At 47.5% G+C, this 12,169-nt stretch overlaps 1 protein-coding gene across 3 annotated transcripts in view; it reads left to right on the forward strand.

Annotated features, from left to right (window-relative positions):
• Positions 1-12,169, forward strand: part of LOC135385487 (complement C3-like) — a 290,804-nt gene that overhangs the window by 262,182 nt on the left and 16,453 nt on the right. For all 3 annotated transcript variants that reach the window (XM_064614824.1, XM_064614823.1, XM_064614825.1), the window contains one exon: positions 7,319-7,402. In XM_064614824.1, coding sequence (XP_064470894.1) covers positions 7,319-7,402 — 84 coding nt within the window. The remainder of the gene's footprint in view (positions 1-7,318; positions 7,403-12,169) is intronic.

The following is a 12,169-nucleotide window of genomic DNA, read 5'->3' on the forward strand; positions in this document are numbered from 1 at the left end:
CGAATTTCTTCTTTTCTTTCTTTTTTGAGTGTGACTAATGCACTCAATGGAGTGCTCGAGCCTTTAGTGGCTTTAACCAATCTTTTGAGGGCACTTGCTATTGGGAGTAACATGTCAGCCGGCACGGACTTATGGCATCTGAGAACTACAAAAAGAAAACGCATTTTCCTCGCAGTATTTATAAGTATTTGCTACTTGCTGTCCGCTCTAAATGTTTTCTGTTTTTCGTTACCAACATCTAAGTGATCAACACACGATGTGCCTGTCCCCGCCGGAAGCAGCCGGGAAATCCTCCATTACAAAAGACACGGGACACACGTTGGACCACACGCTGTAATTTATTTCACGAAAGTACACACAAAGCGACCTAACGTGTCTGCTGCAGCTATCACGACACGTAATTTCCTCGTTTGGTTCTGTAAACTGTTTACGTGCATCGGGAGGAGCAGACGACTTCCTAATTCAGCGCCATTGATAATTGGTCCAAATGGGTCGTGCCGCATGACTTCCTAAGAGGAACTCCGGAAGTTTTCTTTCTGCCACTAAGAGCGCCCCGGAAACTGGTGGCGGCTAGTAGCCACGATACCCTGCATAAGGGCGTACATCGAGGTGTTCGTGCAAGCCACTTCCTTTCAGTTTGAGTGAGTTCCTAAACCGAGTGTACTAATGCTTGAGTGCAACACTCGCTGAGTGTTGCACTCAGGGTGTCGTGTAAGCGGGCCCAGCTCACAAGTGTGCCTCACACTCAACCACCGCGGCAACAGTGAAAACGTGAAAGAGACGCCTTAGATTCCAGCTTGCAGGTTGTACAATTAGAAATAGCCTGACCAAACATGAAATATGGGCATATAATACGACTTAAGTTACTCGTATTTTCAAAATTTTAAAACACTGTTAATAACTCGTCTTTTGCTTTCTCTCGTTGCCCGTTGTTACGGGAACAACAGTAATAGCGTGGCGGCGCAAGCAACATGTGGTACGGAGGCACGGAAGCACTGCACGCGATAAGGCAATACTTACTGAAACTTTCAGTAAAAAGAAAGAGTTAAAGGATAAGTAAAAGTTATCGATAGAAGTCTTCTTTTGGTGAGGGTTTGGCGACGTAGGACATGATCCGATTACAGAAAGAATTTTCGCACCTATTTTTTTTTCTTTTTCTCTTTTTTCTTGTATGGATCTTTGTTGATGACACAGGGGTGACATCAGCCCGCCATTTTTGTAACTACGCTCAAGCGGGTGCTCTTCGCAATACCGTCATCTTGTCTTGGTCACATGTCATAAAAATGCCTGTTTGAGGACATGTGAATTTGTTTATGATGTAAGTGCTAGCAGATAGACCAGTGACAGGGAACCAGAGAACGAGGTTGATTCTACTGTCCCTTGAAGAATGATAGTGGGACCGTGCTAGGTGCACATAAGTTGTCGTTTTCTTCATTTGCCAACAGTTTATATGTCGTCTTAGCGCTTGCCGACATTTTTCCGTCGGCATAAAAGCAAGAGATTAACGTATTTTGCCAGCGTAAACTATACGGCGATATGGTAACAGTTTAAGTGCGTCGCATCCGGTCAGTGCGATAGATTATCGGATAAAAATAATTACCGCAGTGAAAAGACGTCCAAAAACGGGCACGTAAACAGCAAACGCGTTCGTTTACAAACGATTTGACTGCCGATAATGGGCGCGGCCATCTTTAATATCACGTGTGCGCTGACGTTTGTTGAAACGTGTGACCTGGACCTGTCTAGAATACATTGCGTTCGCCCAGCACGCTTTTGTGTATATGAAGCAATGCATTGGAGGGCAACATTGTGGTTGATTACTCCTTGCTCGTCAAGGGCGATGGAACGGTGATGTTATTGATGTTACCGGCTATGCTGCTATGCAATGTCACATGCGAGAGTAGAGTACTTCTGCGCCACACTGCGATTCTTCGTTGTCCTTGGTGTGGTTGTAACGGGAACCTACAAGTGACCCGTCTTAAGAAGAAAGAAAAATCCAGGCTGGATCCAACTGGAATTTCTAGGCAGGATTATCGGGCTAGATCCAGACCGGATTCAGACTGGATCAAGTCTTGACTTCAAGTGGATCCAGCCTGGAAACAGGCTCGTCCATGGGTGGAAACACGATGGTTCCAGCACAAAAAAGCATGGTCCGGAACCAGGAGTAGGATTCACAAGCATGATCGTAAGTAACGATAAAATGCGCCTAAGACGTCGCAGCCTGCGGCGCGCGTACGATGGCGTCGTAGGTGGGATTCACAGAGCTATCGTAGTGGAGAGAGTGCCCCTAGGCAAAGGAAGAAAGAGTAGCTCATTTCCTGTCACGTGCAACTCGGAGAAAAACAGCCAACGGGTGCGAGACTACGTTCTCGCTATGGTAACGATGACGAAAATCTGCAATCGTAACAATAATAGTCGTTCCGTTAGGAGAAGAAGAAGTCGTCCGTCCCCAATTGCGTTGTTACTACACGTGCTCTCGGTTTTTCGGTAACCATTATGGATGCCATGCAGCCACAGGCGAAACGAGTTCGACGATCCATCAGGGTTATTCCGAGTACGTTCATCTCGGTGGGGAGGGGAGTTGTATACGGGGTGTGTGGCACCCATATTTGAAGTTTTTCTTGCTTTTTCGCCTTTCTGGCAGACAATTTTGGGGGTGGGGGTGTTACAAGATTTTCGGGGGTGTCTTTGGGGGGGGGGGGATTGTACTGGATGCTTGGAAAATCCCTGCGACCCGATTTTACGGAACGTAAGATTGAAGCGCTTGTTGAAGGTTTTCAAGCAAAAAAGTGCACCATTGACACTACTGGGGATGGTCCCCAAGGGTCTGTGACAAACTGCAATGCGTGGACGCGTATTACGGAGTCTTCGTTTGCGGTCTCCAAATCCACCGATATCAAGTAAGCCGCCATCTTTCCTCGTAAGACCGCTCTGGAGCTCTCGCAGGATTTCGCCGTAACCCAAGCAGTACACTATATTGGGCCCATATTGGCTGGTCATTGGCGATACGGGTCCAATATGGGGCCCGTTTCGCCGAGATTCCCCCCATATTGGCTGAAACTGGGTAATATGGGACCCAAATTGCCCTGTTTGAGCCAATATTGGAAAAATCCTAGCAATATGGGCCCCATATTGCGCGTGTACACCCCATATTGACTGAAAATACAGAAAATGGTACGTAACCGTGTCGCACAAATGCCCGAGCAGCACGGCAAGATTGGACGTTGAAGCGTGTGAAATGCCCAATTCAGTACGTCATTACATCCAACAACTTACCGCAGATGATACACATTGTTATACACATTGTTCGAACCAACTTCCCAGGCGAATGTCGGCACAGTTCCCCCTGAAGTCGGCCCAGGACGCATACTAACCCCCCTGTCCCCCACTCCTTCCCTTCTGTCCTCTCTCCATCTGTCCACACCTGTACGCCGCTCATAGGCACAGTTGCTTCGCGGCGCTAACACGGAATTTAAAAAAAAAAAAACATTGTTCGAAACAGTCAACATACGTGGCAATCCGATTGTAACGTTCACTAGAACTCTTACAACTCAACTTTCCACGTTCTGGAAGCAGCCGCCACCTTGCTTCGCGATGCGAATACCAATCGGTCGAGCCGACTGAGAGCGAGCGGGTCGTTTGAGCGAAGTCACGCGTTCTACAACTAATGCGCATGCGCGACAGTCGGATCGGACGTTTCATACGGGCTAAAATGTCGCTGGTTCCTATAATGATAACGGAATTGCGGCAGGTCAAGTAAAAAACACAATGTTTCATATAGGAAGCGATTGCTCTTCTGTAAAGCTAGGTGCTTTCGAGTTGCTGGATGCAGTGTGAGTTCCTCTCGCATATGTCCGTCACCGTCACGAAAGTGTTTCGCTCCTTTGTACTCTCGGAGCCGGTTGGAAATTTTTGGTTCATAAAATATTGCGATTCTAATGAAGGCTTCTGAGGCATCTTTGGGATTGGCAGTTCCGTGGGGCTGCTTGTGTCCTTCAGCAAGACGGGTGTATAGCACCCGTTCTTCGTTTTTGGGGCGATGCGTTTTTTTTTTTTGTAATTGTATGCAACGTGGATCAATAAGATCTACAGAAATGAAAAAGCAAAAAGAAGAGAGAAGGAATATCAGTGGTGGATATTACACCGGATAATGCTTTATTATTACACGGACTCCTCGTTGGCGTTATCACAGAAATATTCGCAATATTGGCGCAAAATGGGCTTGCCAATATTGGACCAATGTTGGCAATCTTGGCAGCCCATATGGGTCCAATATTGGACCAATATTGGCGTGCTGCTTGGAAAGTTGCGAGGATTTTGCGGCGCGCGCCCTTCGTGATCTGGACTTCGTTGTAACTTAGTTAACCGAGTTACGACAGATTCCGTCGTACGTGCTTTTTGTGAATCTGACCCCAGTTCCACAATGGACACAGACTGTAAGAAGGCCTGCTGTAGGGCCTGTTTCCAGCTGAAATTTCGTGTCCCGATGTTTTGTTGTGGCTTCGGCAGGAGCCAGTGTTGCCTTCTGCTAGAACCTACGTTTCAAGACCGAAGGCTACATCAGATCACATTGAAGCAACCGATTCAAGATAAATTTCTGCACAGGGAAGCAAAAAAGTTGAAATATGCTAGCGAGTTAAGAATTGACAAGGCGCAATAAATTGAAGCATTTATGGTAAGAATGTGAGACAGTCTGGCTGCTAACGAAGGCACTGTCTTTGCAAACTCGTCTAACAGCAAGAAAGGAAGATGTGTAAAGCAGCTAGCAAATGCAATGAAAGCACCCCTGCGCTTCATTAATTTCTGATCCACGATAACACCCCATAACAGGTATGATAACAGATATACTACAAATATTCAGTGCACATGCAGCAACCATGACAACACTGTGAGAAAATAATGTGATATCACACAATTTAATGCGACCTGACCAGAGGTGGGCATCCTCACGAGGGCAAATGAGGATGAGGGTGCCCGTAAAGTCATAACAGACAAAAATGCAAAATGTACAAGTAATTCGAAGTATAGCTGCATACCATCCCGAAAACGACTTCCGCAGCTCCATTATCATTCTCGCTTGAGAGATACTCGATAAAAGCCATCCCTGGCCTTGCCAGTATGAAAAGCAACTCAAAATTGCTCGGTTTGTGCAACTTCTCTACCCATGTACCCTACGTCCAATTTTACTGATCGTACATGTAGTGGATACTTGTTGCAAGAAGGACGAACCAAGCAAGGCAATGAATCTTAGTTGTGGGTACTTGTAACTTGTTGTCAGGAGTCAACAAACGAAGCAGTAAAAAGATAACTACAACGTATACACCTACCCGCTCCTAGTACTTTTTTGATTCCGTGTTAGTGCCGCGAAGCAACTGTGGCTATGAGCAACGCCACTCCTAATTGAAAGAGCAATTGTGAAGTGAAAACGTTTTACAGAAACAGGTTAAAGTGAGCTCGACGAGGCAAACATTATAACAAGTAGATGAATATATTTTAGAAAGAAGGTTGAGGTGAGGTGAGGAAATACTTCAGAAAGAAGGTTGAGGTGAGGTGAGGTGAGGAAAAAGTGTTCTGGAAAATGTTGAGATGAGGTGAGTTCAACATTTTTCAGAAACAAATTGAGGTGAGGTGAGGAAAATAATTTTAAAAAGATGTTGGAGGTGAGGTGAGGTGAAGAACGAAGTCCCCCCAAAAAATGAGGTGAGGTGAGGAAAAACATATGTGACGAAGATTGAGGTGAGGGCAAAGATCGTGAGGACATTTGCCCACCTCTGCCTGACACATGTATGTTCGATATTACAAAGGTAACTTACCAGTTGCTCTTTCTCATCTATTTGTGCGGCAGAGTAAGTCCGTCCTGTGCAAGCGGGACGATAACACATCATGAAGACAGTTCAGATAATTATATATATATAAATATTGGGTAACAACTACAGTTCTTGGCTCAGACTTGGGACTTGGATCAGCCGTCCTACACACGCCAGTTACCGTTTCTCGTAATAGAGCTCTGCACGGGCTCAGGAACAACGCATAACGGAACACCTCACTACAGAAATGCAAAGACGTTCACTTTTTTTCACGGTCGGAGGAGTTGAAAGATAGGGGGAAACGCCTAAACAACGAGATTTGGCCGAGGCAGACCAACAATTAGGGACGACACAGACAAGTAAGCCTCAAACGCCCAGAAATTAACGAATGGAAACGCCTAATTTACGAGGCTGCGTCTTAGACGCCAACAGACGTGTTCAAATTCAAAACTAAGTCAGACGTTGAAGTTTAGTAGCTAAAACGCGGTGAATCACCTCATCCCATTGTCATTCATGTAGTTGTAGTTGTAGCTACTAATACAGCTAGCACCATATTGTCTTAGAAACTGATGCGTTACCAGAAAGGATAATAACGGTTTCCGACTGTGCACAGCACCGCCTACGACGTCACTAATGACGCTGTCACCTCCTTACATGAAGAGCCGCAATCGGACGGAAAACAAGAGAGTTTTCGTGGGACCATACAATAGCCGATAACAAAAAAAATAATAAAAAAATAAAGGTGCGCATTCATAGGATGTCGGTGCAATTGGAAGCAGGGAGTCGGCGGCTGTTCGGCGCGATGAACAAAAATTGCAACGATAGCGCACCAAGCTCATCTTGCCCGCAAACCTCACTACTCGCATTCTTCAGACACACTTGAATGGGAAGAAAATGAAATAAATAGAAAGAAAAACTATTCTGCAGGTGTCGCGCCTGTTCCTTCGCGACATGTTGCACGTGCCGCAGGGTAAGATGGCGGATAATTTGCTCCAGCAAGTTAAAATGCAGCGGTCGTTACTCTGCTACTGAAAAAAAGCAGTGAATACGGTAGTGCCGGTATTACTAGCGGCATTGCCAACAGCACAGTACTCCTACGTCACGTTGCTTTCGGTTTTGACATGAATAGACGATTTCACAAATTGCATGGATGGCCCGCCAGAGAGCGCCGTGTTGCGAATGCCCCACTGCACCTTGGGATTTAGTTTTCATGAGTCAGACAGAAGAAGAGCGCAAACGGTTTCGGTTTTCTCTCTTTCCTTCGAGCAACAGGCAGGCAAGCACGAATGCAAACCATTTCCCACGACGCATTGCGCGATGCGCGTGACTTGGGCGACGGAGGGCCCCCGTGCGGAGCACAAGAGCAATATCTGAAATCGCCTATTGTTTAGTGGTCAACTGCCAACTGTTCGTTGTTTAGATATTATACATTAACCGTGCATATTGGACGAAATCCATATTCCAGAAGACGATTCCTCAATCACAGCTGATGCTTTCTGTTTCTTTTCTAGCATGGAGAGGAATTCTACGAGAAAAATGGGACTTCGATGGGTTTATTTATGCCAAATTCGACGTGAATAAAACCATAAAGCAAGGTAAGTGCATACTCCAGTATGGAGCTAAACACGAAGAGAGTTCGGTAAGTTTTGCGCGCACATACACGAAACTTGATCATAAGACATAGGCACTCTCCAAAATTGACATAACCAAAAATGACACATCCGCGCTACACGATTTTCCTGCGGCGGGCGCCGGCAAGTGCCGATCCGTCAGCTTGAGCTAAAATTGAGGAAGTGAAGGTATGCGCGGCAATATAATATGTATATACAGGGTGTTTGCTCTAACGTGTCCAGAAATTATATTTAACGCGAGCTGTAAAAGAAAAGCAATTTTTATTTTTCTTCTATTTGAGTAAGAAACCGGTACTGCTTCATAATTGCACCTGCTTCTTAGTCAAGTAGCTGAAAAGCAGCGCTCGTTTCTCTTTTATCGCTCGCTTTAGATAAAATTTCTGGACACGTTAGAGCAAACACCCTGTATACTGCATCTCTAGGAAGGGCCTAACTCCGTCAAACATTCAGCAGTATCGGAGCTGTGAAGTTATTACCAGGAACCACGTTGCAGTAATCCTACAGTTGGCAATACGACTAATTACTTTTCGCGTAACTAATGACCTAAACAAAATATTTTCAGAGATCAGTAACTCATGCTGTAATTTAATTATATTTTGCATGAAAATTTGTGCTCACGACATAGTCCGTTCTGATCTGTTCCTGGAGATTTAGTCTGCAGTCTGCTTCAGTCTCCAGTACTTTCTCTTTACAAAAGCTGACGCTTTTCTATTGCATTGATGTTACCACTTTACCTGTAGCTTTTAAAACGTGATTGAACAAGGTGTGAACTGCGCAGGTGGATGCTCATCTCACCTAATACATGACGCAAAGTTTTTAGTCCTGCTTTCGGACCCTGGATTTTTAAAGTCTCTATCTGACACCTTCAGGATGTCTAAGACGTGTAGTGGTACATAATTGCAAATTTAACACAATTTTTAGACGTGCTTCCTGTACTGCGTTGCGTTCAGATATTATTTATCTCGGAAACGAGCTGCGTTGTTCACATAAACATATTTAAGTCATAAGTGCGCTCTTTAGTCATATAGGTCGTCATGATTATTCTTAGATGACATAATAGGAACCTCTAAACACCTGCACAGTCCGCAACGTCTGCCTCCAGAAAAAAGAGGTGGTAGAGGGGGGGGGGGGCACACGCTTGTCGCCCCTGGAAGCACATTGCCCCCTTTGAAAATAATCCTGGGAACGCCCATGCTCTGGCCGCCAGAAGCGTTTGCTCAACGGTACTCCTCCCCTCCAGCTACGGACATTGGAATGCTACATCCCAAGCAGCACAATGTACTGAAAGTCGAGTGCAATAGGGGTGGACGGCATGTGCATTATCAATGTTCTTTAGTTTCACGAGTCTCTTCAAGGCTTTCCCCCTACCCGTCCACCCCTATTGCACTCGACTTTCAGTACATTTTGCTGCTTGGGATGGCATAACGTGAACATAAAGGTAGAGCTACATATACATCAACACAGAGGACCTGACGGGACAGGCACTCACTTGCTTACTTTGGTGTCTATGTTGCGCTACCTTTATGTTCAGTTATGCAACGACTAGCACAATAAAGTCTGTTACGTAGCGTCTTGCAAACGAGACTGCAAAGACGGGAGAGCAACGTCTTACTTTGTCGTGTGTTTGTCGAGTTGCCAATGTCGGCAGGGACTGCGGCATTGAACACAGGGATATTCCGACGATTTTCATGCCGGGAGGAGGGGGAGGGGGTGTTGGTGTCCCGAAAGGGGGTGGGCGAGCGACATCCATATCTGCTGCCTTTGAGGCGTTTTTGACATTTCTGTCACTTTAAAGCACTTCTGGCACACTTTGAAGCACATCCCTCGGAGTTCCGTGCCCGGTTTTTCACTGTGTACGAGATCTGCAGCCCGATCATCAACTTGTCGTCATCACATAACGCGCGTTAAGGGAGGATGGTAGGGTTTATACCACATATCGCTAAAAGTGTAAAAACCCAGAAAGAAATGAAGTCTAGTCATTTTAGCATGTTAATTAAGGGTGTCCTTGGCCTTTTTCTGACACATTTTGTGGCCATCAGCTTGCTTACACTGCAATCTGCCAGCGCTCAAATTTTGAGGCGTGTTTCAAAATATGGTGTGCCATTTCTTAACAACCAAAAGTAATGTTTGGTGATACTTGGCAGTTTTCTTCGGTGGAATAGTGGCTTATACCTGGACCTCGCAAATAACAAATCCCCTGAAAAGTTTAGTCAGGAAAAATTAAAATTTGAAGTCGTGCTCCTCCGAACTGTGAGGCCTCGTGCCCCGGCCCCGTGATTGACTACGAGCTCTTGTGCGAAGACACGAAACATATCTCCTCCCGACGGCGGAAGAAGGCTCGGCCTGTTATATCAGGTGGCAACGTGACATGTATGGTTTTCGAGATGTAGGCGTACATGTGCATGTAGGCGTACATTGTCCTGTTCACATGCGCCGTCACCCGAGCCATCAATTTGGAGCTAGTATCCGCTATGACCGCTTCTGACTTCCTAGTCGCTTTCCGACGTTTTACGTTGAGTTGGGAAGGAGGGGGGGGGGGGCGTATCGTCCATGGTTTATTGGAACAACGTTCGGTCTTTCCCAAACTGCTCCCGTATTCTGTGACTACTCAGCAGGATGTGCAAGATTTCGCCACCCAGCATCTCATCGAGTGGCGAGCGTGCACGCCCTTGTGAAAAATTGTTTGGTCAACCAATAGACAAGCCGTGGACAGAACGTCAATTGAAGCTTGTGGGAACCTTCGTTCACCACGACCGGAACCCCAGACTCGCTCGCATCAACCGCGCATGGGAAGAACCACAAAAAGGAGGTTTACTCACAACAGACCTGATTTATTCCCTGCCATGTTGCAGGCCACGCTCCCAAAGAACACACACCTCTCCAGCATCAAGCCCACCCCCTTAAATACCGGCGTACCAGTACAGCCAGCGCCCCTACTGGGGCTACAATGTCGGTTAACCACTAGCGCCCCCACATCTCCCCCTCCTCAAGTTCGTTACACAAAAGTTCAGAGGTCCTCGTCGGAGGGAAATTCCATGAGCAATTCTTCCTCGAAAATCGGAGGCGGGGCACCGGGTGGTTCAGGTGGCTGGCGAAGCGTCTCACGCAGGAGCTCGCGGAGCGCCTCGGGCCGCATGCGACGAAGAACGCTTATAGCAGCCTCTGGGTTGATAGCGCTAGAGGAGGACTCCGCCGCCCGTGTTCGATGCAGATGTCCCCGCTGGTGAGTGGCCCGGTGAATTTCAGGAACACGGCAAAGCGGGCACAGCACTCGTTGTTCTTCGGCCGAGAGGGGCAGAAGTGGGTCCGAGGGATGCCTCTCAGCCATGGTCAGTCCACGGAACGGCGGCAGAGCAGTGGCCGGGTCTGATGTCCGAAGGGGGCGATGCTGAGAAGACCACCTGGAGTGGCTAGCCCACGAGACGGGATAACCATTATGGACGACAGTCCATGTCGAAGCCGATCTCATCCGGGGTCGAGGAACCGCAGCGGGAGGAACCGGGGACCGGGAGCGGGAATATCCAGGCGGCCTTGATGGACGAACCGTCCTCCCTGGTCCTCGTCGACTAGAGACTGGAAGAAACGAAAATAGGCAGTAGTGAAAGGGAAGGCCCCCACCACGAGCGCTGGGTCAGCACTCTCTCCTACGTACGAGCGAAGGACCGCGTAACGGAAGTTCGGAAAAAATCGCACTGGACCGTGAGCACCTGGATGTGGTGACCGAAACCCAGTACTGACAGATACATACCGGTTGAAACCCGGATGGTCCACATCAGCAGGTTGGGGCCTGCAGTACCCTCCCTACAATGACTAACCTTTGCGCAAAACAATGGTGTCGGATGCTCGGGGAAACGGCGACATCCAGGAACCGAGACATTGCCTTAAACCAGTTGAAAGCCGGCTCCTTCCCAAGCGTACCAGGGCGTCACATGAAACCGTAACACGTCTGGGCTATCTCTTGTAAATCCTAAGAGATAAGCGTACTCCAGGTTGCGGGCGGTGTCAAATTCGTCCGAGATACCGTTGCGCCGGGTAGAGCGCAACGTCACCTTATCAGCCTGATATCCGCGTAATCCAAGAATGCGGTATATCAGGAAACAACAGCGTGCAAGATCATGTCTAGAGCGGCGAACCGCCTAACATCAAGACGCGCTGTCCCTAGCGTGCCATGCATGGTTACACCGCTATCAGGTTAGAATTGTCAGGCTACGGCCTGCAGGTTCCAGAGTGTGACAATTATGCGGATGAGGGCACTGCCAAAGTACCTCAAACCTCGTCAACGGCCCTGCAAGGTCCGGATGGCTGTCCGCTGGTGTCCGCGGACGGGGAGCGAGCAGAGTGCGTCGGGTACCGAACACATCAAGGATTGCAACAGTAGGTCTAGAAACAATTCAAACCTAACAATTTCCAAAAACAAGCCAAATCCTAATTAGGTAAAAAGCCGGAAGAAACCCAACATACCGTGGCTCCCATGCTGGTGACCGAACGAGAGGGCTCCGGAATACTGGGCGTAACCCGTACATTCTGCCAACACGAGTAACGAGGCTAGTGAAAACACTAGAATTTGGATAAGATAACGGGGCGACTCCGCTGCACCAAGCAGGATGAGCCAACTGCCCCCCGAGACAACAGCACAAGGCTGCTTCCGTCTCGAAAAGACTGAAAATACAAAAAAGCAACGGAAAATACGACCAGCGGTGACTCTAGTGCACCGTGCAAAATTAGCACACC

The sequence above is a fragment of the Ornithodoros turicata genome, chromosome 2 (genome assembly GCF_037126465.1).
Source record: "Ornithodoros turicata isolate Travis chromosome 2, ASM3712646v1, whole genome shotgun sequence".
Lineage (NCBI taxonomy): Eukaryota > Metazoa > Arthropoda > Arachnida > Ixodida > Argasidae > Ornithodoros > Ornithodoros turicata.